A 27,560-nucleotide genomic window follows, 5' to 3' on the forward strand; every position below is an offset into this window, starting at 1 on the left:
TTCAGCTGTTACGCATCCTGAACGACCAGGAGTTCATGTGGACCGTCTTTTGCGGTCACTATTTAGCAGATATGAGATCTGTGAAACATGAGAAAACTAACAATGTCGCTGCTTGTGCTTTGCCATGAGGTTTGCAATCAAATGCAACCACAGCCACTTCTGTACGACAAATGCACTTGCCATTGTTAAGAAAAACGTAAGTTATCTTTCGTTTGGGCCACCCTGTACTTTAAAAACCTGCCGCATACTGCAGTCTTTTTTTGTCCAGATCCACCTGTGTTGTATCATGAAAACCTGCCAACCTTTACATATTGGCCAAAATTACGGGAGAGTTCGCATTATGAAATCTTGACGTGCCTACAGCATGCTATTTGGTAAGAAATGAGCACGGTTTTAAGAGTGATATGTTTAGACACCTAATGTACCAGCGGTTCAGACAAATTCGCTGGATATCATTGCCCAGTATTTCATTTCGTGTTCATATGAATAGAGGGAGTAGGGAATGCTCAGAAGAGCATTGACAGGGCTCAAGTCAACATCAATGGGAAGGAGGGGGGGGGGGGGGGGGGGGCTCAGGCCGCCCCGGAAGCATGCAGAGGGACGCCCCCGTGTCTGAGATTTCCGGACTCGTCTTTTCTTTGTTAGAGATCTACTTCTTGCATTCTTTGCAGACGAAAGGAAAACGTTAATCTTTGCCGAAAGATGTGAAAATGGGTAAATTTTACAAATATTCAGGTAGAAAAGCGAGCAGCTAAGTCGATGGAAACACTCCCTGGCTGCTTAGATATGCATCGTTACTGAGCTTGCCCCTGAACAAAATCCTTAACTTTTCAAACGATGTCTAGTGTTCCGGGTAAGATGCACTGTACCAAGGTACTCGCCGCGGGGTCATCAAACTCCAGCTCGGCCCAGCTCAGACTAATGGACATATGGTCGAGGCCCGGCCCAGGCCAGTGAATATTTTGTCCCAACTCTGGGCTCAGGCCAGACCAGTGGACGTTTATTGCGGGTTCAGCCCAGATTAATCGAGCTTTAGTCCGGGCCCAGCCCAGACCAGTGGACATTTGGTCCGGACCCCGTGCCCAGCCCAGGCTAGTAGACACTTAGTGGACAGCGGACACTCTCCCTGGCCGGTCGACATCTATTCTGGGCCCAGCGTAGGTTAGTGGTCACTTAGTGGACATTGAACACTCTCCCTGGGCGGTTGACATCTAGTCTGGGCTCAGCCCAGGTCAGTGGGCACTTAGTCCGGACCCAGCGCGGGCCCGTAAGCTAATATAGCGTGGTGACTACAAAAGTGGAAACAGAATAAACGTTCTGGCGTGTTTGGTTTACACAGAACTCCCACGAATCTAACATCATTGAGCGCATCATTTCGCGAGGCGGTGGTCGCTCTCCAGACAGAAGATCCGCCGCCTCTCCTTGGGCGTGCGAGGTGGCGCCGGTCCATTTCCAAACAGAGGGTCCGCCGCCTCTCCCTGGGCGTGCGAGATGGTGGTGGTCCCTCTCCAGACACCGGATCCATCGTCTCTCCTTGGGCGTGCGGTGTGGCGGTGGTCCCTCTCCAGACGCAGTGTGGGTCTATCTTCTCTCCTTGGGCGTGCGGTGTGGCGGTGGTCCCTCTCCAGAAACAGGGTCCATCGTCTCTCCCTGGGCGTGCTGGTGTGGCAGTGGTCCCTCTCCAGAAACAGGGTCCATCGTCTCTCCTTGGGCGTGCGGTGTGGCGGTGGTCCCTCTCCAGACGCAGGGGGGGGGGGGGGGGTCCATCGTCTCTCCTTGGGCGTGCGGTGTGGCGGTGGTCCCTCTCCAGAAACAGGGTCCATCGTCTCTCCTTGGGCGTGCGGTGTGGCGGTGGTCCATCTCCGGACGCAGCATCTGCCGTCTCTCGGACGTATGATGTGTCGGCGGTCCCTGTCAAGGCCTAGGATCTGCCGCCTCTTCTCTGATATGAAGCGTGTCGGCGACGCCTGTCCAGACGACCCATAAAACGCCGATGAAATTGGATTTATTCAACTTTATGAACGTCACATTTTTACAACTCGAAAAAGAATACCCTGCCGCACTGCATGACATTTGCCAATTCTGAGAGAGCGTCCGAGCCCGCGAACTCAGAGACCCTTCTATTTGTGTCTAGCTTTATTGTTGAAATGGCCGTTTGGTTCCATGTTTGCGTTTTACAACAGCAGTTGGCCGTGACAGATGGAGTACTGGTGTGGCTATACGTGCGCCTCAGCTGTGGAGAACGGCCAAATTTCCAATGTGTTGTGCATTTTGTCACAAGATGGGAGTTTAGAGCCTTGGGGGGTGTGGCGTAAAGATTTGTTTAACGACATTAAGGACCACAAAGGACGTCCTGCCTCATATTGAAGGTAGTGTTCCACATTTGCAGATATTGAAGCAATCATCAGACATGGCATGGCAAGCAATCATCAACACATAGGCTCTTTTATAATTATTGGTATACCTTTAAGGTGACAAGATGGCTCTGGACAACACAATTTCTCTGTTTAGTAAATATGCTCCTTTTCACGTTATGGTTTGATTGCGTCATCGTACCTTGCACAACACTGATGAAGGGCTAATTGACGGTCGCTGTATCTGGAAATCGTGCTCACGAACGCCAGGTATGACCGACTCGACAATTATATTTGTATTGACTTTGATGACCGCATGGCTAGCGAAATAGCAAGATTTGCGTGGCGTTATTAGGGCGTCATGGATACCTGAGTGACCTTGAAATAATCCCCCGAAATAGTCCGCACATCTTCGCGGCGAGTAGCTCAAAAACTAGAAGCCCTCAGGTCGCTAGAAGGGCAGGGCTGTGAACTGCGCCGAATGATATTCAATGCGGCTATTTCAGTTCAAAACCCCATTCAAATGTAGCACACTACATTTAAGTGCGCGTTGAGAGCCCGCTAGCTGCAAGAAAGTTTTGCTGAAAAAGCACCGTTTCACTGTGAAGCTTTTCAAAAGTTCTGCCGAGTCTTGGCTAAAATGTTACGACGGAGCTTTAGTTTTTCTCCCTCGCGGGCCGACGAGGTCCGTCTTGGGCTGCTCCCATCAGACTTCTAGCCCGCTGAGTGAAGAGATGCGGTGGAGAGGGCGTGATGGGATCCGCCCTCACTACTGCTTCGTCAATATTACCGGAGCGGATTGGCAGATCTATATACTTCAAATCTGCCTGCAAATGAAACCCTAGCGCGTCGCTTAAAGCAAAGAAGAAAATCGCCTGGAAGACTATCAGGTTACAGGTTGACCATGTCAACAACGTAGCCAGCGTCCGAAGGCGAGAATAGGTGCTGATGCGCTTCTGGCATACATCTGCAGCAATGTAATGTTCCTGACAACACTGGCGACTTCTTTAATGCATACCGCTACATGATGTAATGTGAAGCTCATGTCGGAGTTCAATGGGGTCATCTAGGTCAGTATCATGACAGCCTGCGGTCATGCAGTCCGTGGGTGCAAACGGATGGTGTAGTGAACACCGATGCGTACCATGCGAAAGTGCTGACTAGCATCATCAACCGTTCCACAGTTACCGCGCACATGAACGGAAGTCGTGTATCATCATTTTATGAGCTGAAATTCCCAGCGGACCACTCGATTAAAATACGACCTTCCTTTATTTGACGATTTTCATGCAATTTTCTTCCCATCGTGCTCGGCGTTTTCATCTTTATTTTAAGCGCGCCGCTCACATGAATGCGACATAATAGCAGAAAATGATCTCAAACCAAGCACAAAATGCTGCCTTTTGCCCGTCTGACCTGCTGGCGCCGTCTGGGTCGGACGAGACCAGGCTGCCGGCCTGGCCGTGGGCCGCCGGCCTGCGGGGTTGGAGTGTGGGGGAGGGGCGTGCGCTGGTCACGGTGTATCGGGCGGGTGGTTCCATCTCAGGACGCCGAACTCAGCCGATGCCCAATGAGGCATAGACTTGGGTTTACGACCTCAGTATAGCCTGCGGGAACGTCAGTCCACTCTGGGCGGTCCCGACCCGGCCGCCACAGATGGCGCTGCAGTCGCCTGCCGCAGCGGAACATCGCCTACCATTGGCAGGCTGGAGACGCGGCAGTGGCAGTGCGCCGAGCGGCCACCGGGATCGGAGCAATTGCAGCGTGTGTGGGTCCACCGGAGCCGGAGCAGTCGCAGCGCGCGTGGGTCCACCGGAGCCGGAGCAGTCGCAGCGTGCGTGGGTCCACCGGAGCCGGAGCAGTCGCAGCGCGCGTGGGTCCAGCGGAGCCGGAGCAGTTGCAGCGTGCGTGGGTCCACCGGAGCCGGAGCAGTCGCAGCGTGCGTGGGTTCATTGGAGCCGGAGCAGTCGCAGCGCGCGTGGGTCCACCGGAGCCGGAGCAGTCGCAACGTGCGTGGGTCCACCGGAGCCGGAGCAGTCGCAGCGTGCGTGGGTCCACCGGAGCCGGAGCAGTCGCAGCGTGCGTGGGTCCACCGGAGCCGGAGCAGTCGCAGCGTGCGTGGGTCCACCGGAGCCGGAGCAGTTGCAGCGTAAGTGCGTCTGAGTTTGGTAAGCCGACAGTGATCACTGAATATGTGGATAGCCTAACCGGCTGGACCATGGTGAATTAGCTCTCCGATGTCTTCACGGAGGGGATTTCCTTTGGCCAATTCACACGTTGTCTATGGGACCGTGTCCATTCCACCCTCCTAATCCATTTGTTATCAGCTGTGCCCACCCTTTAACCTCTGGTTCGCACTCCTTAACACAAAGTAGTGTGCTTGTGGCTGGCTGTGATCGTGATTGGAAGTAACGCATACGTACGTAACATTCCGTAGCATTCTTTTAAGCATCTACCCCAAATTTCGTAAACGTTTTGTCTACACCCGTACCCGTGACTTTCTCAAAAGCTGTGTCCAGCCCGGCCCGTTCTCCATTCCATATGAGTATCCATGGACTTACCCAATCCATAAAGATCTCCACTAGCTGTGAACAGCATCCACTGTGGAAAGGGAGGGTGGGGGGTGGGGGGAGGGGAGGGAGCCAGTTGTGAACATAGTGCTCATAGAAGGCCGGCTATGATCGGCGTCCATTCAAGACCGATTGCCGTCAAATTTGAGTGGCGTGATTGGACCAGACTTAGCCAGTGTCTCCTGTGGAGCAGCTGTGGCGAGGGTCCGCTACGGACCAATCGTAGCCAGGGAGCTCACCGGTTATTACGTGCGATGGGGGTGACCGCGGCAGGCCACCTGTGGCCATACAGTGCCACGGTACCGGCTGGCTCGGAACAGAGCAGGAGGGCTATTGTACCATTGGCGAACGGGCAAAAGCTGGCGTAAGATGGTTGACTTGAAAGCATTTCTTACAGCATGGATCCAAATTTACTCCAGCCGTGGTAATGTGATCGATTATATTTATGTTGAAAGCCTGGTCGACCCTTGCAAGTGTGAATAACAGAGTAACTCAGATAACTGGAAATCCCAACAACGAATACCTGTAAGCAAGCGATTTTTCCCGACATATAATACTGTGTGTTTGACGAGCATATCAACACTCCATGCCCTGAAACACGACACTTTAGACGCATTTAATTCGGTCGTCATTTTAAATGTGTGCTTTAATTCACCGGGAACTATTAAAGTGCTTCGTTTACCAGTGGCTGAATCTGTCTCTAGGCTTTGGAAGTATTGAAATCCTCCCTCACTCTGGTGTAATTCATGACACATCTTACCCTGCTGAGATCATTCATAACATGCAAAGGAACGTAATTCCTTCGGGCTCAGTTTTTATTCATTCGTGCACATCCATCTGTCTGTTTTTATGTTTATGCGGCCACAAATGATTGGAGGCTGTCTGCGGCCTATACAAGCTGTATAGATTGCTGAGCTTGCTGTCACGCTGTGCCTGGATAACAAACAGGAGGCGCATGCCAGCGAATAGCACGAGGCGCGCCACTGCATGTCAATTCGTCGCTGTCAGCTGTTAAGGTCACATGAACGCTGTTGTTTAGGATCTTTAACATACTACCTGCACCTTTCCAAGTCACTGACTACGCACATATAAAACAAATGTCCCCGCCCCCTTGACCAGCATCGGCGCGTTTGAGCCTGCATCGCCGAGTGCCCCGCGTCGAGACTGCACAGCGGCCACCCGTCGCGGACTCGCTCTGACTGTCAGATCCGCTCGAGGGCGCCGCGTGCCCCGCGTCGGGGCTGCACAGCGGCCACCCGCCGCGGAGTCCCTCTGACTGTCAGTCCCGCTCGAGTGCGCCGCGTGCCCCGCGTCGAGACAGTCCCGCTCGAGGGCGCCGCGTGCCCCGCGTCGAGACTGCACAGCGGCCATCCGCCGCGGCGTCCCCCTGATGTCAGATACTTTCGAGGGCGCCGCGTGCCCAACGTCGAGACTGCACAGCGGCCACCCGCCGCAAACTCGCTCTGGCTGTCAGATCCGCTCGAGGGCCTGCAATGCAGCCTCCCGTAGGGCGGCGGCCCTGGCGGCCAGCCACCGCCTCTGGGCTAACGGGCTGCGGTGCTATACCACTTCTTGCTTGGCCCACTAGTTCTACATCTCCGAACCAGTCAAAGAAATGAACACGAATGGATCAAACCAAACCATAATTAGACAGAATAAAAACAAAAGTGTGGCCAGCCTGGTTCGACTAGATTATGCCCAGAGTCAAACCGTACTGTGAACTATGTACAACGTTACAGTTTCATCATTATTAACGCCTGATGAACAAGCCTTGCTCGCCCGTGACCTACTGCGGATGTCGACAACACTCTACGTATGAGTTTAGAGCAATGAATGCCGCAATGTCTTAACAACTATGATGCCTTTTCCTACTTTTTCGGACTAAAAATTATACTCGGTAGATGGCCTTCCTCGTTCTTAGAAGATGAGGCTGGCTGCGCGACCGTTATCCCGCACGATCGGTCACACGTTGACTTTTGCCTTTATCGCGACCTTTACTCTGCACGGTCGTTATCCCGCACAATATGTTTACATTATCATCCTCATCCAATAGGGACTTTTCACGCACAATCTTGCCATCCAAGGTGTCCATTCAATCTTCATACACTGCGATGTTTTGCAATGCTGATATTTATCCGGTGTGGTCTTTTGATACATTACCTTTGTTTACAACCTTTTGCCATGTAATCTCCAGCCATATAATCTTGCATCGTGTTGCCATGGACCGACAATGATAACATTTTAGGGGCATTTAAGCATGCACAAAAGCGCTGCCAGGGAAGTCGGATGGCCGAATAAATTAGCATGCAGTAATGTGTTTTGCATATGTCAGATATGCGTTTTGCACATATCTGACAACAGATAAGAGTTCTAGAGTCCGGTAGATGAGAAGTGGCGTCGTGCTTCCTTTGATAACTGAGTGGTGCACGCTGGCGCAAAATGTGTTGACGGAGGACTTTCTGCGATGAATAAACTAGCCTCCGTATTTTACATTTATGCATCTAACAGCAAGGACAAACAACGCACTGATGCGTTCTCACCACCTCCTGCGTAACATACCAGACTAGCAATGGTCGCGCTTTTGGGATTGAGTCACTGAGACCTAATAAGCCGTCGGTATAACCTCGACTATGAGCGTATTCAAGCTGCTTTTTCAACCCGGATTTTCTGTAAAATTATTAGTTAGCACTGCCTTGAGGGTTTTTGCTTGTTGCAAACAAGTATCACGAGTAAATTGCCAAGCCTTAACTGACGATAAAATTTACCCGCTGAACTGGTCATTGCCACATCCGTCCCTGACACACAAGCGGCTCACATACTCTAGACGGGTGCCGAAATACATTAAGGTGATGTGTCGATTGTCTGACATTTGTCATTGTCACAGGTGCTCTCCCGTCCTTTTTCTCTATTGAGTGTGCCATTAGCTCCACGCTTTCAAAGTCAATGTGTCAAAACGCTGCCGTTATTATTTTGAGCCCCGAGAAGACTAAACTGACTCCAGTAGCTCCAGATTATGGCTGCGAAGTTGACCCGTTGGATATGATTTGTGTAAAAATTACTGCGCGCAGAAGGAGTTAAGGGAGCTGCCTCTATATGGAACTAGGTAGAGGAGATTTTGATGAATGGCTTGAAATACCGATATCACCGAAGGCAGCATATGTCCAGCTCTTTTTATAGGAATTGAGCAAGTTTAAAGTTTATGAATGTCAGCTCATAGTCTATTCGTTTATCATTATAAGTTTACGCTTTCATTATGTTGTAATTCTGGAGCCAGATTTTACACTAAAAACATCTTCAGGTAACATAGAAAGTTAACAGCGCATCATGGCACCACATATTGACATTTCTGTATTGGCTAGATGCTCAAATTTGCGTGCAAGCGTAAAAAGCTTCAGGTATAACAGTTTTGTTTCATCTGAGAACCACACAGCTTGTTAGCTGTTCCGGGCTGACCCAGTCTATCTGCGGTCGTATCAGCGGTCGTTGCACATTGCATCCCATCCTGCCAGTCATGGTGCCGGGGATGGGAGCTGCTCTGACGGCCGGAGCCGGATCGCAGCCAGCCGTGAGCATCGCCTCGTTGCGAACCGGTGATCACGGCCGCTAACGAGGCGGCCGCCGCTGTCCGGACAGACGGCACCTCTGCAGCCCAGGAACGCGGACCAAACCACCCGCCGCTGTCCGAACAGATGGCATCGCTGCAGCCCAGGAGTGTGAGCCAAACTGTCCGCCGCTGTCCGAACAGACGGCATCGCTGCAGCCCAGGAGTGGGAGCCAAACTGCCCACCGCTGTCCGAACAGACGGCATCGCTGCAGTCCAGGAGGGCGGACCAAACCGCCCTCCGCTGATGGAACAGACGGTACCGCTGTAGCCCAGCGGTGCTGGTCTAACTGCCCGTCTGCCCGGCTGCCGCCGACTGGCGTCAACGGCGGCGGGCGTGGCACGCGCCGTGGGTAGCGGAATACCAGCAAGTACCGATGGCAGAAATATTGACGATATTCATACTAATCAGTGGGGAAGGATATACACAACTCGCTGTGTCCCGGGCGGCTTCGTTCTTAGCCTGCTTCGGGCGCCACTGAATCTTGTTCCATCCAGTTAATTAGTATTCAGTCTGGTTAAAGTCATCAAACGCGGATGCTTCTTCGCGGAACCTTCCATTGCGCCTTATGCTCCAAGCAAGTGGTCACTAATAAGCAAATGCCTCAAGTGAAAGACCCTATTAATTAAAAAGATGCATGTTTTAATCTGAAAGACGAATACACACGGGTGTGCGAGTCAGCTTTAGAACAACATCGCCATTGTCTTGCAGTATAGCGTGCCGGCTGCTTGCTTATCACCGGCGGAACGTTTCATCAGTCCGTGACCGCTCAAGCTAAAATGGTCACATTGAAAGACGAGAGAAACGACGGTTAGTCACCTGCATTTACGAAGGTAGTATGGAGATGTCAGGCAACTGTGACCCTACAACACTCAGGAAGATATGTTGAGGGTATATGGCTAATCTGACACCTTTTGGCAAACGTCTCCCAGTTAATCAACTCCCAACGAGCGTGCACAAACTGATCAGCAAATGTTGCAGTGGCAGACCGCGGCACTTTTGAACAGTTTATCGAGAACATATCTGTGGACGCTCCCGCAAAGCGTGTATGTCTGTCGGTGAAGCTAGAAGGAAGCGGACGATCGTTGCAGCTACTGTAAAGCTATGCCTAATATATAAAATAACAGCCTTATTTGATAAAAAGTGTGCTAGTGGAAGACACACAAAACCCTCCACGGCATAAGATATCTGCTGACTTGGTTTTGGCTCAGAAAATACTAACAACAGTGTGATGCGGCCTCTTTTGGCACCTTCTTGGCAGCGCAACGAACCACTTAACCCCATTAAAGCTGGGCGCTTGTCGACTGAAAGGGTGCCCGTGACTCTAAGAGTCACTGAACGTCGCTAATTTCGGGCATTGTTTACGGTCCGGAGCATAATCAGGTGGTCAGGAAAATCCAATCTTGGAATTGGAGTCGAGATCAGGGAGTCGGGTTTGCCCTGGGAGTCGAGATCAGCGATCATGAGTCTATAGCGCAGCAGAAGGCTGTCAAAATGGTGGGGTTACCTATGATGGCTGTGATTTTGAATTTTGCCATTTGTATATAGGAGGCTAAGTACTTGAAAACATGGATAAACCCCAGGATGAAGGATAAAAGATCATTAAGCAGGGACTTTCTGCGGTTGGGGAAACGAGCTCCTCTCTCTCCGAACATCTTGAATGACTTCCGGGTAGTTCCTGGTTATTGAATCAAGCTGGCAGCGCCTGTCAGCTGGTAAATTTAAAATATTTCAGCAAAAATGAATTAATGATACATGAAGCTACGTAGTTATGACGCCAAAAAACATTCCCCTGGATGTTTGTTTTCACAGGTAATTCCCAGTTCCTTTCCCGTTCAGGTTCGTTCCTTGTCATGCACCATCTGGTTTGACTGCAGGTCAGTTAGGTCATCCACACTAACCAAAAGCACACTACGCTACCGGCAAAGCTCATGCGAAGTCAATTTATAAGAATCAAACCGATTTTTCCACAATTTTTGTTGCACCATGTTAACGCATTTTCCATCCACTGTTTAAAGACGCAGTCACCAAAGGTCACCGCAGATCATGTTGCCCGGAAGGAAAGAAAAGCCGCACCCAGTTAGCCGGTCTATCCGGACCTGACTTGACGTGTTCTTAACACGCGCTTGGTTGAGGGAGGAGGGAGGGGGTCATTTGAACCTCCGCCCCCGAAGGTTTTTTCCGGAATAACTCCTAAATGGCGCCGTGTAGCCGCGTCAATACCTGGTATGGCTGCAAGCAATTGCATGAACTCTTGACGCTCATTTAAAATTGCATTATTCCAAATACGTCAACAGACAACTTTCGTGGACTTCATGAAGGTCAGATGAGGTCATTGATCTACGACAACCCCGATCATCCTTTCAGCCCCGCAGGTCTTTGGTCATCGTCACCCCATGAAGGTCAAATAGGGTCACTGACCTGAATTGAGCGCCAGTGACCTTTTGCTCAGAAGAGGCGTTTATGTTAGAGGGAGCTGTATGAGGTCCGATGAGATCACTTCGGACATCGATCTGGAGTTTGACCTTGCTGGGTCTGATTCGACACGAGAGGCATAGCCTAGGGCTCTCAGGATTTGATGCAAGTGAGTTCACATACATGCCTACTTGCCCGGTAAATTTGTCGTCTCTAGCTCTCTTACAAGCATCAGAAGAAAAGGCGGCTCAGCGGTTTCCAAAAAACTTGATGGTTGCCTTCTTGACTTATGTCTATTTTTGGTCTCTTCCAAAGCTTTCAAATGCGTTTGAATCTCGTCTGTCCCGTAATTTTGAGTCCCACAGGTGCTCGAATACGCAAGGTGAAAACGGCCAGCAGAACTATGTGAAGTGAGGGCTCTATTTTGATAACGGCTGGCTATAACATTAAAAACGCTCCTAGATGGCTTGCGTTGAAGACTCTCAAACGACTAGTGCTGATGTCTCAGACTCAACGTAAACACATCTGTGTGGGATTGGATTCATGATCACAGCAGCAAAATCTCCCTTCATCTAAAACCAGCATCTGCATACCCTTGAAGGCCGCTACAGTCGCATACCCTTAAGCTCACTTGAGCGTTCAATCATGGCTGTAGGAGCCCAAGATCGGCGGGTCCGGTCGTCACGTTCGCTCGAGCGCCGATGATATCGGCTGTGGCGGAGCTGGACGCGGCGCGGCGCGCGCTGCGCACGGCGGAGATCGGAGCTGCTCGCGGAAGCTCTCCGGCCGCCCGCGGCGTGCTCACCAGTGCGCCGTCTGCAACTCATGTGGGGCCGATCGGTCATTCGGTGAATGACTCTGCACTGCCGGGTCACTCGGCACATTCGCTGCCATTGACTCCAGGACAACAGAGGGCTGGGCTGACCGACTCGAGCAGAACGCACACTCAGGCGGAGCTGGCTTGAGGAAGCACTATAGCACAGACCTCAATAGAGATGAGCAAGCATGAAGCGAGTTGAGTCTAAGGTATGAGAGGCTACAGTTTGTAGATGTATGGTCTTGGTTGAACTGTGGGCAGGAATAGCTAAGGGCAGTGAACTCGATGACGCTAAATATATCATCATTCTGAATGTCTACAAGAGTGCGGGTAGGACCTTGCCTATGTTGCCCATTTTGTTTTGTTAACTCAATTGCAGAGGCTCATTTTAAAAGACAATGACGACAGAGCTCCCTCGCCACAAATGCGCGTAACTCATGGGTGCTGTACATGAGCGCATGCAGGACACCACAGATACGTGAGCGAGGACAGGATGGTGACACCACAGATTGCGCAGACGGCCACTGGTGACGCAGTGCTTTTGACGCGCAGGGCGTGAGCCTGCGCAGATGGCCACTGGTGACGCGGTGCTTTTGACGCGCAGGGTGTGAGCCTGCGCAGATGGCCACTGGTGACGCGGTGCTTTTGACGCGCAGGGTGTGAGCCTGCGCAGATGGCCACTGGTGACGCAGTGCTTTTGACGCGCAGGGTGTGAGCCTACGCAGATGGCCACTGGTGACGCAGTGCTTTTGACGCGCAGGGTGTGAGCCTGCGCAGATGGCCACTGGTGACGCAGTGCTTTTGACGCGCAGGGTGTGAGCCAAGGATTTTTCCACAACTTTGCCGTAATCTTCACGGCAGGTCTTAGAACCATTTGAAGCATTCTGTCACGGCATCCTGATCCGGGTTTCCTGTTACCTCTTTTTGGTATCCAGGCTCCTATAGAGTCATACAGATGCGTTGTGTCATAAACTTGGGTGGGGAGTGAAAAGTAAAAAATGACACAACCTGCCCCGAAAATATGTTAGCAAATAAGATTTTCCAGGACTCGGTACTATTTCTTCTAAAGTCCGGGGATCTAGAGTCCAAATAAGGGGGAGGGGGACTAGAGCTCCCTAACTGAATAGGAAGCTACACCTTTTGAGTCATATAGCGGGTAAATGCCGGTGTGCCTCTGGGTGGTAACGGTCCATTTTATCAAACGCACAATAAAATGTAACAAACGCATCAATCCAGTCAGTTAGTGAAACGACATAAAACCCTACCTGGCTCACCGGTCAACTGCAAATGTCCTGTTTGGGGCTACATGAAAGCCGCCAATCAACGGAGACCAAGAGCACGGCGTAGACGCATAATCCATAAGTCCATAGATAGAGGAGTCACGTTTTTCCGGAAGTGGTATGTTTTGTCTTCAGGCCCAGTTATCAGTTCGCACGATCGTACCGCCTGTTGTTCGTCGAAGCCTAGCTGCACTGCCTACCCACCACGTTTTGTTACGGAGTCTCGCATTCGCGTTACCGACGCCCCAGTTTTCACTTAGCTCGTATCCAGGCTGGAGATGGCCACCAAAGCGCAGCCGCTCCCTTCTCACACTCGTACTCCGCTCAGCCACGCACATTACGCCGGAAATCAAGGCTGTTTATATGCAGAACGGGCAGGGAGACGGCGAGTGTCTACGTAAAGTTTAATGTTGGAGGCGGGGCGCATAAAGTTCCCGACGCAAAATCAAGGAAGCTTTGGTAAGGCTTCCAGGACACCCGCGAGGGTTGGCGTTGGAGCTCGGTCGCGCTTGTACTGTAAATATTATGCTGCACGTGGTCCAGTGACGCAGGCGGGGGAGGGGAAACAGGAGTACGTGCCCTCTGCCTCCCCTTCGGTCTCGACGGGACCTTCAGGCCCTTCGGGGCCGACAATTAAAGACCAGATTCGAAGCCCCAAAGGGCTCGAAGGGCTGGCCAGAGGTCGTATTAAGGGACCCCGGCCCGCGAGGCCGGGCCCTCCAAAACCATTCCGAGGGCCCGTGGCGCCACTGGTGCCCCCTTTGCCCCCTGAGCGCAGTGCCGGTCTCTACGGCGGTTAGGCGCTATCAGCACCTAACAGTCGGCTCCGTGTCGGTCTGGGCCTGATGACCCATTTCCTATGCAAAGACAGGGCCCAGGCCCGCGACTTACATTGGTCAGGGTCACTGAGTCAATGAGGGGCCCCAATTCGGCCAGGGAAAGCATTCAAAGGGGTCGGAATAAGCACCCGAAGGTCCTCCTTCTGCGGGCCCGGATCCACGAAGCCTGTCCCTCATATGTTAGTTAGAAAGTCTCTTACATCTATTAAGTTCCCCCGGGGACAATGCGCGCTTTTACTTTCATGAGAAGCCACTAACACCGGACAGTTGGCCCCGTACCCGTCTGAGCCCTGAGGGTCTGTTTTCTAAATAGGGACAAGGCCAGGGGCCGCGATTTGCAATGGTCAGGGTCACTGCAACAACGAGGGCCCTTGTTTCCGTCAGGGGTCCATGATGTCTCGCAGGATGTCCTATGCCGACAAGGGATTCCGAATCAACTAGGGAAGCATTAGTAGAACAGGGTCAGGGGCGGGACCCCAATGCTGGGGGCCTCCGGCGTTGGTCGAGACCATCTGACAGTAGAATGTGGGAGTTTATGGGAGTCCACAATGAGACAATGGAAGGGCACTGTGACAGTCTGTCCCCAGAACAGAAAAGAAGAGGGGGAGAAGCGGCTGAAACACGTCAGCCAGGGGCTCGATTTGTGCCAATTGTTGGACCTACAGCGATAAGGGACCTTTTTGGGTCAATGCAGGTTCCTGTGTTGATCCGGAGCTAGCGTCCGAGGGTCTCTCGTGTGAGGGTGGGAACCAATGTATTATATACCCCTCCAGGGACATCCAGACCGACCAGGGGACCCCGCCTTCATGTCGCCGGAATGGCAGCCGGTAGGCATCCCGCACTTGGACGGAATGACACTTCAGCCCCTGATCGGGAGCGATAGCGTGCCCATAGTGGTCTATCCGCCGGACTCTTATCCGGAAAAGGTCAAGATCCTCGTCAGTGTTCAATAAGATGGATCGACATGAGGTCAAAAATAAAAAGGTCAACCCATGTTTGCCTGCGGGCGTCCGTCCTGTTGCGGAGCCGACTTGTGAAACAGATGCAGTAAAAATCTGAGCCTGCTCGCTCGCGGTCTGAGGAGCGAGAACGCCGATGGCCAGCGTTATCAGCACCGTAAAACCGAGCGGTTTTGACCGTTGCAGATTACACCGGGCGGCGAACACTAGGCGCGCGAGAATGACCGTCATGAGGTAATGCTCCGAATGTCTTTCAAAATTAAGCTGTATCATGCAAAGATTAGATCGGGGCACATGTTTCGCCTGCATAATTTTGATGCCATCCTCTGAGCGGATTAAAAGTCGGAGCAGCGTGCAAAATAGCGAGTCTACATTTACTGTTCCAGTTTCGCCAGCAGATTTCATTACCAGTTTGCGGCGTTGTAAACTCTAATCCATTCATATCATCAATCTAAACATAACACAGGTGAAATACACTCCGGGAATATGTTCTAAGCGTACGAATTGATTTCCTAAAACATTTAAAGGAACTCTTCCAGCAAGTCATTATTTCAATCTGGCTGTTGGTAGCTCCTGGTGTCAACAGCGCGACCAACATCTCGCGGCCTACGAACCTACGACGTCGGACGCTGGGATATTTGGTTCCAAGACTCGCGAGTGCGCATGCTTCGAAACCATGTCACGTAATTTTTCCAGCAATCCGTTCTGAAAGAACGTTGAGCATTCTCAGACAAACATGGATTAGCTTTCTCAATACAAATTGTTGAACTCAGTTTGATTTACAATCTACGTTCACGGTATCCTGAATACTTTTGTAGAACCGATGCAATTCTGGAAAACCTCTGAGTGCTGTCAGTTCAGGGAAGGTTCACGGAACCATTGGGAAATGAATGGCGAAAACAGTGTATTTTCCTGCAGCCACTTACCGCTTGCTTTCTTCAGTCAATCGACTTAAAATACAAACAGAATTCCCTCTTGTGATAGTTCATGGCTGCTGTTCCAGTTGAAGACAAGGAAACATAATAATAAAACGATAACAACTGCACATCGAAATTAAGTGGGCGATATCAGATGATTTCTTTTTGATGTTTGTGTGTGTGGGGGAGGGGGGAGGGGGCTCAAATCATCAAGTGCAAGCCCTGTGCCCCTTACGAAGACTTCGGCTGGGCCTCTGACGGGCCCATATCTGTAAGGCATGCAAGCGTAGTGCTCCCCATGCTCATTAGGGTGTGTCATCGAGGGGGTGAATCTCTTGAAACCGGCTGAGACAAAATTTTTCCTTGGCACACGGATTAATGATAAACTTTCAGGTCGGTCGCACCGCACCAACGTTGGTATTCGTGAGGCGGGAGCAGTTTTTCTTTGGTAGGCCAGGAAAGCCGTCTTCAATGCTAGCGCCACCTATTTTCCGCACTGGGATCTTCCTCCAACAAATCTCAAAGCCGCCACTTTCCACACCACTAGTACTTGGTGGATTAAGCATGAACTAAATATCATGGAGAGCACCAGCAAAACATTGATAAACAGCTTTAATGGTGGCTTTTTAGTAAAGAACATTAATTTTTGGCGAAACCCAAAGCTGTGCAGTTATGAGAATGCTCCAGCAGACCGGCTTAGGTTCAAGTTTGTTATTGCTAACGCATCACTGTGATGTTGATTTGCAAGTTGTGTGCTTTTTACGTGGGACATATGGGCTTATTAGTGTAGTTTTGCCGGTACTGAAACATTTCTTTCGAACAATTACTGGCAAAAATATGCCAAAGGCTACACGGTCGCGCACAGAACATTTTGTGATAGGCCACCCAGCTCTACTGTCCCACCACCAACTGCCGACTACGGAAAAGCCTTGAGCTACATCAGGTGGCTGAGCGAATCGAAGAGGACTCTCACTAACATCATTTTCAAGACCGCGACGGTAGAAATCAGGGCACGGTGGACCAACGAAGCGATTTTCGTTCATGATCTAAAATACGCGACAAAATTGATCGAGAGGGATTAATATCCTCCCAACAGAGCTATAAGCAAGAAATCAAAGAAAGAGAGTGGCAGCCATGCCGCCACGGCGAAATTCAACAAACTTCTTGATGTCGCGAAATGCAAGTGCAATCCTCAGTGCAGCTTTCCATGACCAGTTGCCTGCACTGTGCATCAGGGGGAAGTTGCCATGAAGGACCAGTGCAGGCACCGGAAGCTCACCCTGGGGTCATATGACCGGGATATGACTGTGACTAGGAAGGCTCGCGAGGTGCGGAGGATGGCCAAACAACTCCAGGGGCGTCGTGGCTCGGCCGCCAGTGAGACGGTGCCTGCTGCTGAACCTGAATCGCCTTTCCCGCCGACTGCTGAGCCCGCGCCACCTGCTGAGCCAGCGCTGGCTGCTAGTACTGACCCTGAGCCTGCTCCAGGACCAAGTGGTTTCAGCGCTGGCGAGTCAACCGGCCGCTGCTGCTATCACCAACGCCTTTCGACAAGACAGCAGAGTCGGACTGACTTCTTGAAATCAAACATTGTGGATCCTAAGAAGATTTGCTGCGCAAGAGACAGAGCGAGAAGCGAGACGGCTCGTTAAAAATTTTTAAGCAATCCACGAGGCAGGTTTGGCCATCCTCCATTCCGACGGGCGGGAAGATAGGAGCTACTTGAGCCACACGGAGTCAGATGAATGCCGTCGAGAAACATGTGATTGTCATCACTGAGCCAGGCAGCCGCTGCGTGACTCATTTTGCGTCCGAATTCGGCTGCGCCCTGCACTTGATCAACGAGCTACACTCCGTGAGCCCGCAGTGCGGCGGTCACGTAAATGTGCTCGGCTGCGATGGCACGGCCGTCAACACTGAAATGATAGGCGACGTGTTCCGGCTGTTTGAGCTGGCCACCGAGTCACCCGTACACTGGTTCACCTGCCAGCTGCACGGCAACGAGCTGAACCTCCTCCATCTGCTGCTGACCTTGGACAGCACGACCCGGGATCGAAATGTTTCTATGTTCGTTTTGGGTTTCCAGGCTGTGAGCAGTTGCTGTTTGGGCCGGTGCTTCGAATACACAGGCTCGGCAAGGAGCATGATGTGCATGGGTTCACCCTACCGCCCCCCCTTCCTTCTCTACGTCCGTGGTACAGGCTGCAGAGCTTGCTGTATGTATTAAGTTGTACACCAGACAATATATTCTGAGTCATATGCTATACATAGTTTTGTTTGCATCACTATGGTTGTCTTCGAGGAGTGAAAGTCTAAAGCAATGCCAACCAGCACATTCGTACGAGTTCATACCCAAAAGCTTATAAAGTCTCCGCCAAATGGCAATCAATCGGGCAATGTCTGATCCGCATATTAGACCTCAGATCGGGGCATGCATTACGACCGCTTAAGGCGCGCTCGGCAGCATCGTTTCTATAGGCCAAGGTATTTTGTGTCGCTTGCCGCCCACGGCTTGGCGTTACCTGTGGCGGCGAACTCCGCTCAGCATGGGGTGACCGCAACGCGGGGTGTCGGTTTACGGTGATTTTTCAATCGACTCGCGCCTCACGAATTTGAGTTTTTGGGAAGAACTTTTGCTATAGCGTGTATTTTGAGACTCCTGCGCCGAAGAATTTCTTTGTCTCACTTGGTTTTGCTACTGATGACACACCCTGCAATGAACATTGAGCACACACAGCTATGAACATTGTTCATAGCTAAAAGTAACAACTGTAGTACAATTTTTTCAAGCATTTTATTGCCACACTAGTGTATTCGCATGCCGGTCCTTTCTGACTTCTCCATATACAGATGCTACATGAAAGACAAAGCTTTCTTTCTGTTCAGTTGTGTCTGTCCGACGTCAATCGTAAACGAAAGGTGGACAGGACAACATTGTCAAGTCAGCCCAGCCTCGTAAAGCATATGCCCATGTTTCCTGTTTTCAGCTCTGCTGTCGTCCATTGACTCGGCCTCGGCGTACCTGGAGGCCTTCGCTATGAACAGCCTGCAGCAGCGGGTGCCGGGCCTGCGGCGCCACGACGCCCGCACGTCCACCATCCGGCAGCACTACTACCCGGAGGGTGGCTGGGGCTGGGTGGTCTGCGGCTGCGCCTTCCTCGTCCACCTGCTGCTCACCGGCCTCCAGCTCAGCTACGGCGTTCTTCTGCTGCTCGTGCTCACCGTCTGGGGCCGCGAAAGCTACCTGCAAGCGGGTCAGTGCTGAGGGCCAGATGCCTATACCCTCAGGCGGGCCAATGATGGGCCTTAGCGAACTGGCACGGTCTCCGCAAACGTAGAAGCCAGTCAGCGCTGTGAGACTGTACCTATATACCTACACACCTATACCGTGAGGCCGGTCAGTGCCAAGGTCCAGAAAGTCATGCACTCGGGTTGGTCAGGTTGAGGCTAGATACATGCATGTTCAGGTTAGTAGCGTCGGGTTCAGACGTACAGGCACAGCTCCCTCCAGCCCGCAGGCTGGTCACTGCCGAAGTTCAGGTGGGAATGAAGTGTAGATACCATTCCACAGCTGCATCACATCGCAGCGTAGTACTGGCAGTGGACCAGCTGCACCTCATTGCAGCGCAGTACTGGCAGTGGACCAGCTGCATCACATCGCAGCACAGCACCGACACTATCTCAGCCAGCTACAACAAAGGCGTTTCTCATTGATCTGCCATGCTAGCCCGGTTTCAGCCCAAATTTCACCATTTTCTATCGGAACGGCTCGGTAGATATGTTTGGAAGCTCGGAATATACTGGCTGTCTTTTCCAGTTTTGGTGAAATATTTGAGACACTGTAAGCTATTTGCGTAGTTAGCTGACGATTTGCATATGCCATTCACGTTGGTTTTAGCTTCCAAAGCCTTTGAGCGTGTCTCGCTTCATACCAGGGAGGGGGGGGGGGGGGGGGCGGTGGACCAGCCATGTCAGAGAGTTCCGTGTGGGCCAAACCAGCCATGTCATGGAGCTCCGTGTAGGACGGACCAACCCTGTCAGACCCTGTCAGAGAGCTCCATGTGGGGCGGACCAGCGATGTCAGAGAGCTCCATGCGCGGCGGATTAGCAATGTCAGAGAGCTCCATGTCGGGTGGACCAGCCACATCAGAGAGCTCTGTGTGCGGGCGGACTGGCCGCCATCCGCGGCCCGTCCTGCCGGTCGCTGTATAATGTTCCGCCTGTGTGAAACTCTCAGCCGCGTGCCAGCCACGGCTCGTATCTGACGCCATTCATTTCCCCTCGGCGACTAATTCCGTCGGTTCGTCGTCTGCTATGAGCAGTTAAGCAGCGGGCGTCTTTCGAAACCCATCGTAACTCGCCGTCTCACGCGCTGCGCCCGTCTTGATAGCGCGCCGGTGACGGCAGCGCCACAACGCGGCAGCGGCCGTTGCGCGCAGCTGTCCGAGCCTAGCGCGGAGCGCGCTGGCCGTCCACGGCGCCGGGCCCATCAGCAGCCCTTCCGCGCGCCGTGCCACCATTTATCGGACAGCCGTCGGACGCGCGTCGGCGGTCGGAAGCGGACGGAGCGGCCGGCCGGGACGCGCTGGCCGCCAGGCCGATCAGCCGATGACGGCGTAATGGGCGCTCTGATCACCGGCGGCCGGCCGCGCTCCGGGGCACATGCGTGCCGCACAGTCCGGCCGAGGAGGGCTCACCCAGCAAGATGACACATGTCACGCCGGCTGCGGAGGGCTCACCCAGCAAGATGACACATATCACGCCGGCCGAGGAGGGCTCACACGGCAAGAGGACACATGTTACGCCTGCTGAGGAGGGCTCACACGGAAAACTCGCACATGTCAAGCCGGCAGAGATAGCTCGTTGCCACATGGAAGTTCGCTGCCAGCGCCGGTACTTGTCTTGTGGTAGTGACTTACCACCGTCAGACCGGGAAAAAATCAAATTGACATGATTCGAACTTATCTGTGACTGAACACGAACTTCTCTTAACTTGTCCGTAATTACGGAAACGGCCCGACGTTACGCAACCTGGAGTTCCATATCTAAGCATAGACTAGGGGGATGTATCCCGCTGGCGATGCATATACATATTCAAAATGCAAATATACCACCAAATGTACCAACACACGTCACTGGAGTGTTGGTTGTCCTCACAAGACGGAGAGAAAACGGCGCTGACGATAAGGACGCATCTGCAAGATATAACTTTTCTGCATTGCGCTCTACTGAGGTCAGTAATTATTGATAGAATGTCAGGGGTTGTGTTAAAATTCCACCCTTGCATCCCAGCAGATGCTCATTTCATGCAAACCATTTCCGCCTTGGACGGCCCGCAACAGCGACATGCGCGCTTCGCCGCACGCTGTAACAAATCCCATTGACCGCCGCAGCGCTGTCCATTTGTACAACATGCTATTACGGCCGCGAATCGTAGCGTGTCGGGGGAGGGGAGGGGGGGGGGGGGCGACTGTCCGAGGGCCAGTAATGGCGGCGTCATGTACCCCGTCCGATCGGAGCCTCTCTCCGCTGACAAATGGGATCGTTTGCGGATGACCAGCAGGATCCGAGAGCCAGCACTGAGCGTGGGCAGCCACTCAAGACCGGCTTTGTGGACGGAGTGCTGATGCATTGCACCCCGATAGTTATCGCCGGCTCTAGTTAGCCGGCTTTATATTTTTGTGAGTGATGGAGGGGTGGATCTGTGCCCACGGGATTGAGCCAGCGAAGATGAAATCCAGATGTGAGCCGCACCCGGGTTTGATACGAGCCACGGTTCTCTCTCTCTCTCTCTCTCTCTCTCTCTCTCTCTCTCTCTCTCTCTCTCTCTCTCTCTCTCTCTCTCTCTCTCTCTCTCTCTCTCTCTCTCTCTCTCTCTCTCTCTCTCTCTCTCTACCTCTTTCTCTTTCTCTCTCCCGCTCTTCCTCTCTTCCCCTCTCTCTCTCTCCCTCCCTCTCTTTTTCTCTCCCCCCGCTTCCCTTATGGCCGGACAGACTTTGAGGTGCCCCGAGCTCCCTTCTGGCTGTGAAAAATCTGATACTGTTTTCCACTGTCCTGCAATCTGTCTGACCAAATGAACTATGTGAGGCTGTGCTGCGATCTGACCGAACAGTCCGACTCTGCTGCAGTCTGGCTGGGCAGTCTGAACCTGTGCGTCAGTCTGCTAGTCTCCCCGGCCGTGGTTGGTCTGTGCCGTCGCAAGTCCACTCGTCTGACAGCCGTGCTCGGTGGTCTGGTGGTCGCCCTGGCCTGCCTCTTCACATCGTTTGCCACAGAGCTGCACCAGTTGTTCCTCAGGTAAGTACCGCCGGGATCGTCGGTGACATTACAAGAACCGCTTTTTTTCGCTGCACTTGACACAAGCTCTACTAATCACCGCTGGGCAGTGATTCACTGGATAAGGAGCCAGCCGGTATCTCCGCGCGTAGCAAAGATACCCATTAGCCCTCGTCCAGCCGCGTGCACGCAATAATGCCGCTGAGGCCCGTGCGGCTCCCGTTTCAGTTATGGCCTGGTGCTGGGCGTCGGCGTGGGCCTGACTCGCGAGACGTCCGACCTGATGACTGGCCAGTACTTCAAGCGGCGCCGCGAGCTGGTGGACGCCCTGGTGCAGTCCGGCTCGGGCCTCGGGCTGGCCGCGCTCTCGGCCCTCCTTCAGACCGGCGTCCGGTCGGTAGCCGACGCCGCGTCCGCCCGCGCCCCGCGCTGCCAGATTATTTCCATATGAATGCACTCTTGCTGATACAAGGCGGTGCCCTAATCAGACCCATCAGCTGCCGTATATTGGCCGGGGCTGGGAGGGCGTGGTGACTCGGCTGAGGTATCTGGAGCTGCACGTCAGCACGTGTGTGTAACGCACCGGTCGGGCTCGTACCCGGTCTGATTTTGACCCCTCCCTGCTCGTCTGTAGCCCATCGGGCGCTTGGCGACTCGCCACTACAGTATGCAGATTGATGCGGCTGCAGTGGATGATCCCACAGTCTTGATAAACTTCACCTGTCTGAATTGGGAATTGAGTATAAGGTTCTCATGCTAACAGGTATCGCCCTTGAGCATACCAGGAGGTGGTAGTTATCGATGTAGCGACGTTACCACGTAAACCTTGATTCTGTCGCTAATGCTCCACTTTTCAAGTTGTATTTTCGATCACAAATGAACAGGTCTATACAAAATCTTAATCAAAAACGAATATACGTGATCTACTAATAGATGAGTACATATGTCCATATATCGTTAACAATATATGCATATGATACACAAATGAACAAGTTTTAGCAAAATTTAAATTACAAATGAACATACGTCATCTAGAAATAGATGTGTGCGTATGTCCGATATCATTAACAATATATATATATATATATATATATATATATATATATATATATATATCATTAACAATATATATATATATATATATATATATATATATATATCGTTTATCGTTTCCAGATATATCGTTTTGTTTTTCCGGAAGTGCCAGTTCTTTTCCTCAAATGCTGAGGCTTGGCAGTAAAAATAACAACTGCTATTTTCCTACCCTTCTCCTCTGTATTTCGTCCCAGTACCTCAGCTGTTTGAAATGCCTGCATTCTGATCCATCTTCCGGTGACGGGGACGGCTCGAGTCGCATTATGCGCTTTTTATTCGGCCCTGGCTGGCGCGGGCTGCGACCGGTAGCAGCGTGTGCGGGAAGGTCAGATGACGTCAGATGTTGCTGCCCCCAGAGTAAGACATGCTGTGCCAAGCGCTGCGGCACGCTTAGTTTTCGCCGTAAGGATTTTACCGCTGGCCCCAGACATGGGCGCTGATCCGAGGATTTTGTCCAGTTATTTAAAACCGTAAATTGCACGAATCGTAAGCCATGACGACTTGATGACATAGCATAATGTGAATGTTGACATATTCGTGGTGGAGGCAGAAAGCAGCGAAGGCAGTGTAATTCGTAGATTTTTGACATTCTTCCCTGCATTTAAGAAAAGGGCTCTCTGGAGTACATGGAATGTTTTGTGTCGGGAACATAGAAATAGCCCAATCGTGCCCTGCATGTGTTGAGTATCTGAAGAAGTAATGTTTCTTACGTGACAGCGGTAATATACTTATTCCTCGTCGAAAAACCAGAAGAATGGAAGTAAAGATGCGTTGATATTTCGGCGGCATGCCTTTATCAAAAAGAATACCAGAAGTAAAATAAGAAGAGGCAGAAGTAAGAAGCTTGCCTTTCAATAAGGCCATGGTACCGAAATATCAACGCATGCATGTGTTTTTTGTCCTGGTTTTTGTACGAGGAATAAGGCTATTACTGCTGTCTTATTGCTCTTTATTATCACTAGTTTTGTATTAGTTTTCATGTTTATCATAACTACCTTTTGCGTATCTTGGAGAAGTATCCCATCATCGAAAATTGCTAGAATTCGAAACGAGAAATGTGACTCCAGCGATGCATCAGTAACATGGGTTCCACATATTCAACAACCAAAGGTTATTAGATAAACTGTGCCGCAGGCATGTGACATTTCACTCGAGCGTCTTTCACCCGAACTAAAACCTTAATCGGAACATGTCACAGCTGTTATGTGCGACGCAACCTCCGTATTTGTTTGGTCATGCCAGTACTCAGCCAGATGTGTCAGGAGCACGCGCAGTTTTGAGTTGGTAAAGACGCATTGTTATTGTAACTATCCTCAAGGGCCTTTATCACGCACAATGTTTCGCGTGTCCCAAAAGGGTGACGTAAATGACATGTCACCAACTGGGTATACTTGCGGTATAGTTCAGATTTTTATTCGCTCACTATTGCATTGTAAAACATGATTATTGGACCGATTAACAGCAACTTCTTTCGTAATATCGGAGCGGGATAGTTTAGTTGCAAATCATGTGTTTGTATGAAGTAACTGAATATGCATATGTTCGGTTGCATGCATGCGTGTCAGCAGCAAATTTACTTGGCTGACACTTCAACATTGCCCTTATCGTTTGCATTTGTACGATTACGGACATATTCAACCGCTAATGCTGTTGCCATACGCATGTATCTGGTCAATGGCGATGGATCTTAGTGTACGTATTGTCAAATGTAAAGTGTGATTCATTCTGAACTTTATTTTAACAGCCGTCTACCGTGCTGAAGCAAAAAAAAAAACATCTAAGTGGAGACGGTCACTCTCCATTGTCATTAGCATTGGCTGCGTTGACCTAGCACCGATCTCCGAGATTTCGTCAAGGGGATGCACAGACACTGTGACCAGCTGCGCAGCTAGAGACACGGTGAAATAGGGACACCACGGTTAACAAAGACCCCCTATTGGTTGAAAGACAACGGGGAATTCAATCTTCCACTTCGCCGGGAGATAACTCGCTGGATTTAGTCCACTTTATTTCGAGGAACGAATTCAATTATTAATTCGCTATGTTGAACTTAGGAGGCTTTCAGAGGGGTACATCTTACACCGGTCCCATCCCTGACGCGGCAGGCCCTCTTACCGGGGCGTATGGCACCGGGTCAGCGCAGAGGCCCTCACTGACGGGACCCTTATCGGCACAGGAAGTCCAACGATTGACACCGAGACGCCAACACCCCTTATCGGCCAGCCCCTCCTTCGATTCCGGGGCCTTTGAGTGGCACAGGGCCTTCCCGCTATTTTATTGTGTATTTTAAACCCTGGTATCGTCATTTCTCAATCTGCTGTCATTGTGAAGAGGACCCGACCAACGGAAAACGCCCTTTTGAGTTCCCGTACTTGTCCTTGGTCAGCAAATGTGTCCCTGTCTGACTAGGCGCCCACTGCCGTCGCAGGATAATTGCGAGAGGTTCCTCGAATAAAGAGAAGCCTTCTCATTCACATCTAGAAGCCCTGGCCTTGCCCCTGCTTTAGAAAGGGGCTTCCAGGGCCGAGTGCGGTACGATTCAACATTGGCGGTCGCAGTCAGCTGACTGACAGAGACCCTCACTGCCCCGAGGGGCCTCCAGCCGGTGCGAGAAAGGCCAAACCGGTGAAAGAGGCCCTCTGACTGACATTAGAGGGCCCACCCTGTGGCCTGGGGTCCTGTCATATCATCTCCGGCCTGGCCCTTGGATCCTCCAATCGGGCTCCCGATCGTCGGCACAAAAAGTCTCTTGGGACCCTCAAAACCTGGGATACTAAGGGAAGTCCCCTGCCCTTGTGCCATCCATCCCCCCATCCACCCCACGTGCGCCCTGATGGTGGCACCTTTGGAATTATGATGCCCCGGAATAAAGGTTTTACTATCCCTTTGCCGAATAGCCGATGCAGAATCTAGCCAGGATGGAGATCACAGAAGTTGTGGTGCCCCTAGATTTTGGTTACTCTTGAAAATGAAGGTTATGGGGTCCTTTAAATGGCCACTTTCGATTGGTTCCTCTTAGAAATAAAGGTCATTGTGGACAAAAATAAAAGTTTTGATGGTCCCTTACCAAATGTGTCGATCCAAGATTTCGTCGATTGGGAGGCACGGAAATTGAAGTTCCCTATGTTTTACTTACGCAAATTGTTTACCTCTTTGTTTGTTTACTTACGCAAATTAATGTTTTGCGGCTCTTTATTATGCTTCCTGGAATAGTGCACCCATTGGCAATAAAGGTTATGATTTCTGGAAATTAAGATTGCTGGTGCCTCTCGTGGAATGGGCCGATTTGGAATTTCGAGAGCGTGAAAGGCACAGTCACGTAACTCGCGTTAACTCTGGATATTGTTCCCCTCAAAGCCGAAGGCCTTGTGGCCGTTATATCGCTCGTTGGGATTTGATGCCTTACGGAAATAAAGATAAGGTGCCCCGAAATAAGGGTTTTGGTGCCCTCTCGTCCAAAACACAGATCCAGCGTTTCGCCAGGGTGGGAGGCAAAAGATGATTGTGTCCCAGGAATTTGATATTTCTTGAGGTAAGCGATGATGTCCCCTAATTAAAGTTTTGATGCAACTTTAAAGAATGGGCTGATCTATAATTTTGTCAAGCGATACGGCGGTCCCCATTCTACCTATCTGGGTCCGCTCCTGACCTGAATATCTAGGTGGTGTTCTGGACACCTGCGCTGATGTGCATTGGTGGCGTCATAGTGCGTGGAGTCCCCTCGTCGCGCAGGGAAGTAGTCTTGCTTTTCCGGTGTATTGTGCGGTGGCTGTCTCACAGATGGAGAGGGATGCAAAGGGAAAAAGCAAACTATGCTATTTAAAAAAAGATGAAGTTTAATCACTGCTTGAATTATCGCGCATGTACAAATTGACAATGTAATCAATGTTTGCTTGATAACGTCGTTTAATCTCTTGGTATTGGAAGTCGGTAACGGCCAACACAATAATTCTGGACTCGTAATGCCCGAAAACAGGAGTTCGAGGCCTGTCCTGCCTATCGCAAGCCAAAGACAATTTGAACCAATGTTCCAGTTAACCTGTGTCTGATAGGGACTTTACGACGCAGCCGGCTGCTAAGGTTATATGGCGTTGCCTGCCTCTCACTCTGGCTGGAAGGGCGAGCACTCCGTGCGTCAGGTTTCCCAGGAGCGCAGCTTACCACTATGCTACCGGTACGCTTGGGGGTAACATTTGTGTGGATTTGGCTGCAAGGAGGTTTACCTTTGGCCTATACACACACACACACACACACACACACACACACACACACACACACACACACACACACACACACACACACACACACACACATATATATATATATATATATATATATATATATATATATATATATATATATATATGTGTGTAAAACGCCATATTTATCATCATTTCAGCATACGCTGATGTAATATTTTTATCTTATCCTTTCAT

The 27,560-nt window shown here is 51.2% G+C and overlaps 1 protein-coding gene across 1 annotated transcript; it reads left to right on the plus strand.

Moving 5' to 3' along the window:
* Positions 1-11,642: 11,642 nt before the first annotated feature.
* LOC119100324 (monocarboxylate transporter 14-like) lies at positions 11,643-22,054 on the plus strand. Its single transcript, XM_037223429.1, has 3 exons — positions 11,643-11,748; positions 18,741-19,007; positions 21,882-22,054. The coding sequence occupies exons 1-3, from the start codon at positions 11,643-11,645 to the stop codon at positions 22,052-22,054; spliced, it is 546 nt and encodes a 181-aa protein (XP_037079324.1).
* Positions 22,055-27,560: the final 5,506 nt, after the last annotated feature.

The sequence above is a fragment of the Pollicipes pollicipes genome, unplaced genomic scaffold, assembly GCF_011947565.3.
Source record: "Pollicipes pollicipes isolate AB1234 unplaced genomic scaffold, Ppol_2.1 Scaffold_4881;HRSCAF=5763_pilon_pilon_pilon, whole genome shotgun sequence".
Taxonomy (NCBI): domain Eukaryota; kingdom Metazoa; phylum Arthropoda; class Thecostraca; order Pollicipedomorpha; family Pollicipedidae; genus Pollicipes; species Pollicipes pollicipes.

Bases quoted from the DNA above. Each gene is read 5' to 3' on its own strand.
- LOC119100324 (XM_037223429.1), top strand. From the start codon at position 11,643: ATGATATCGGCTGTGGCGGAGCTGGACGCGGCGCGGCGCGCGCTGCGC. The intron at 11,749-18,740 runs GTGCGCCGTCTG...TCCTGTTTTCAG, and splicing joins CGCCCGCGGCGTGCTCACCA to CTCTGCTGTCGTCCATTGAC. The intron at 19,008-21,881 runs GTCAGTGCTGAG...ACTCTGCTGCAG, and splicing joins CGAAAGCTACCTGCAAGCGG to TCTGGCTGGGCAGTCTGAAC.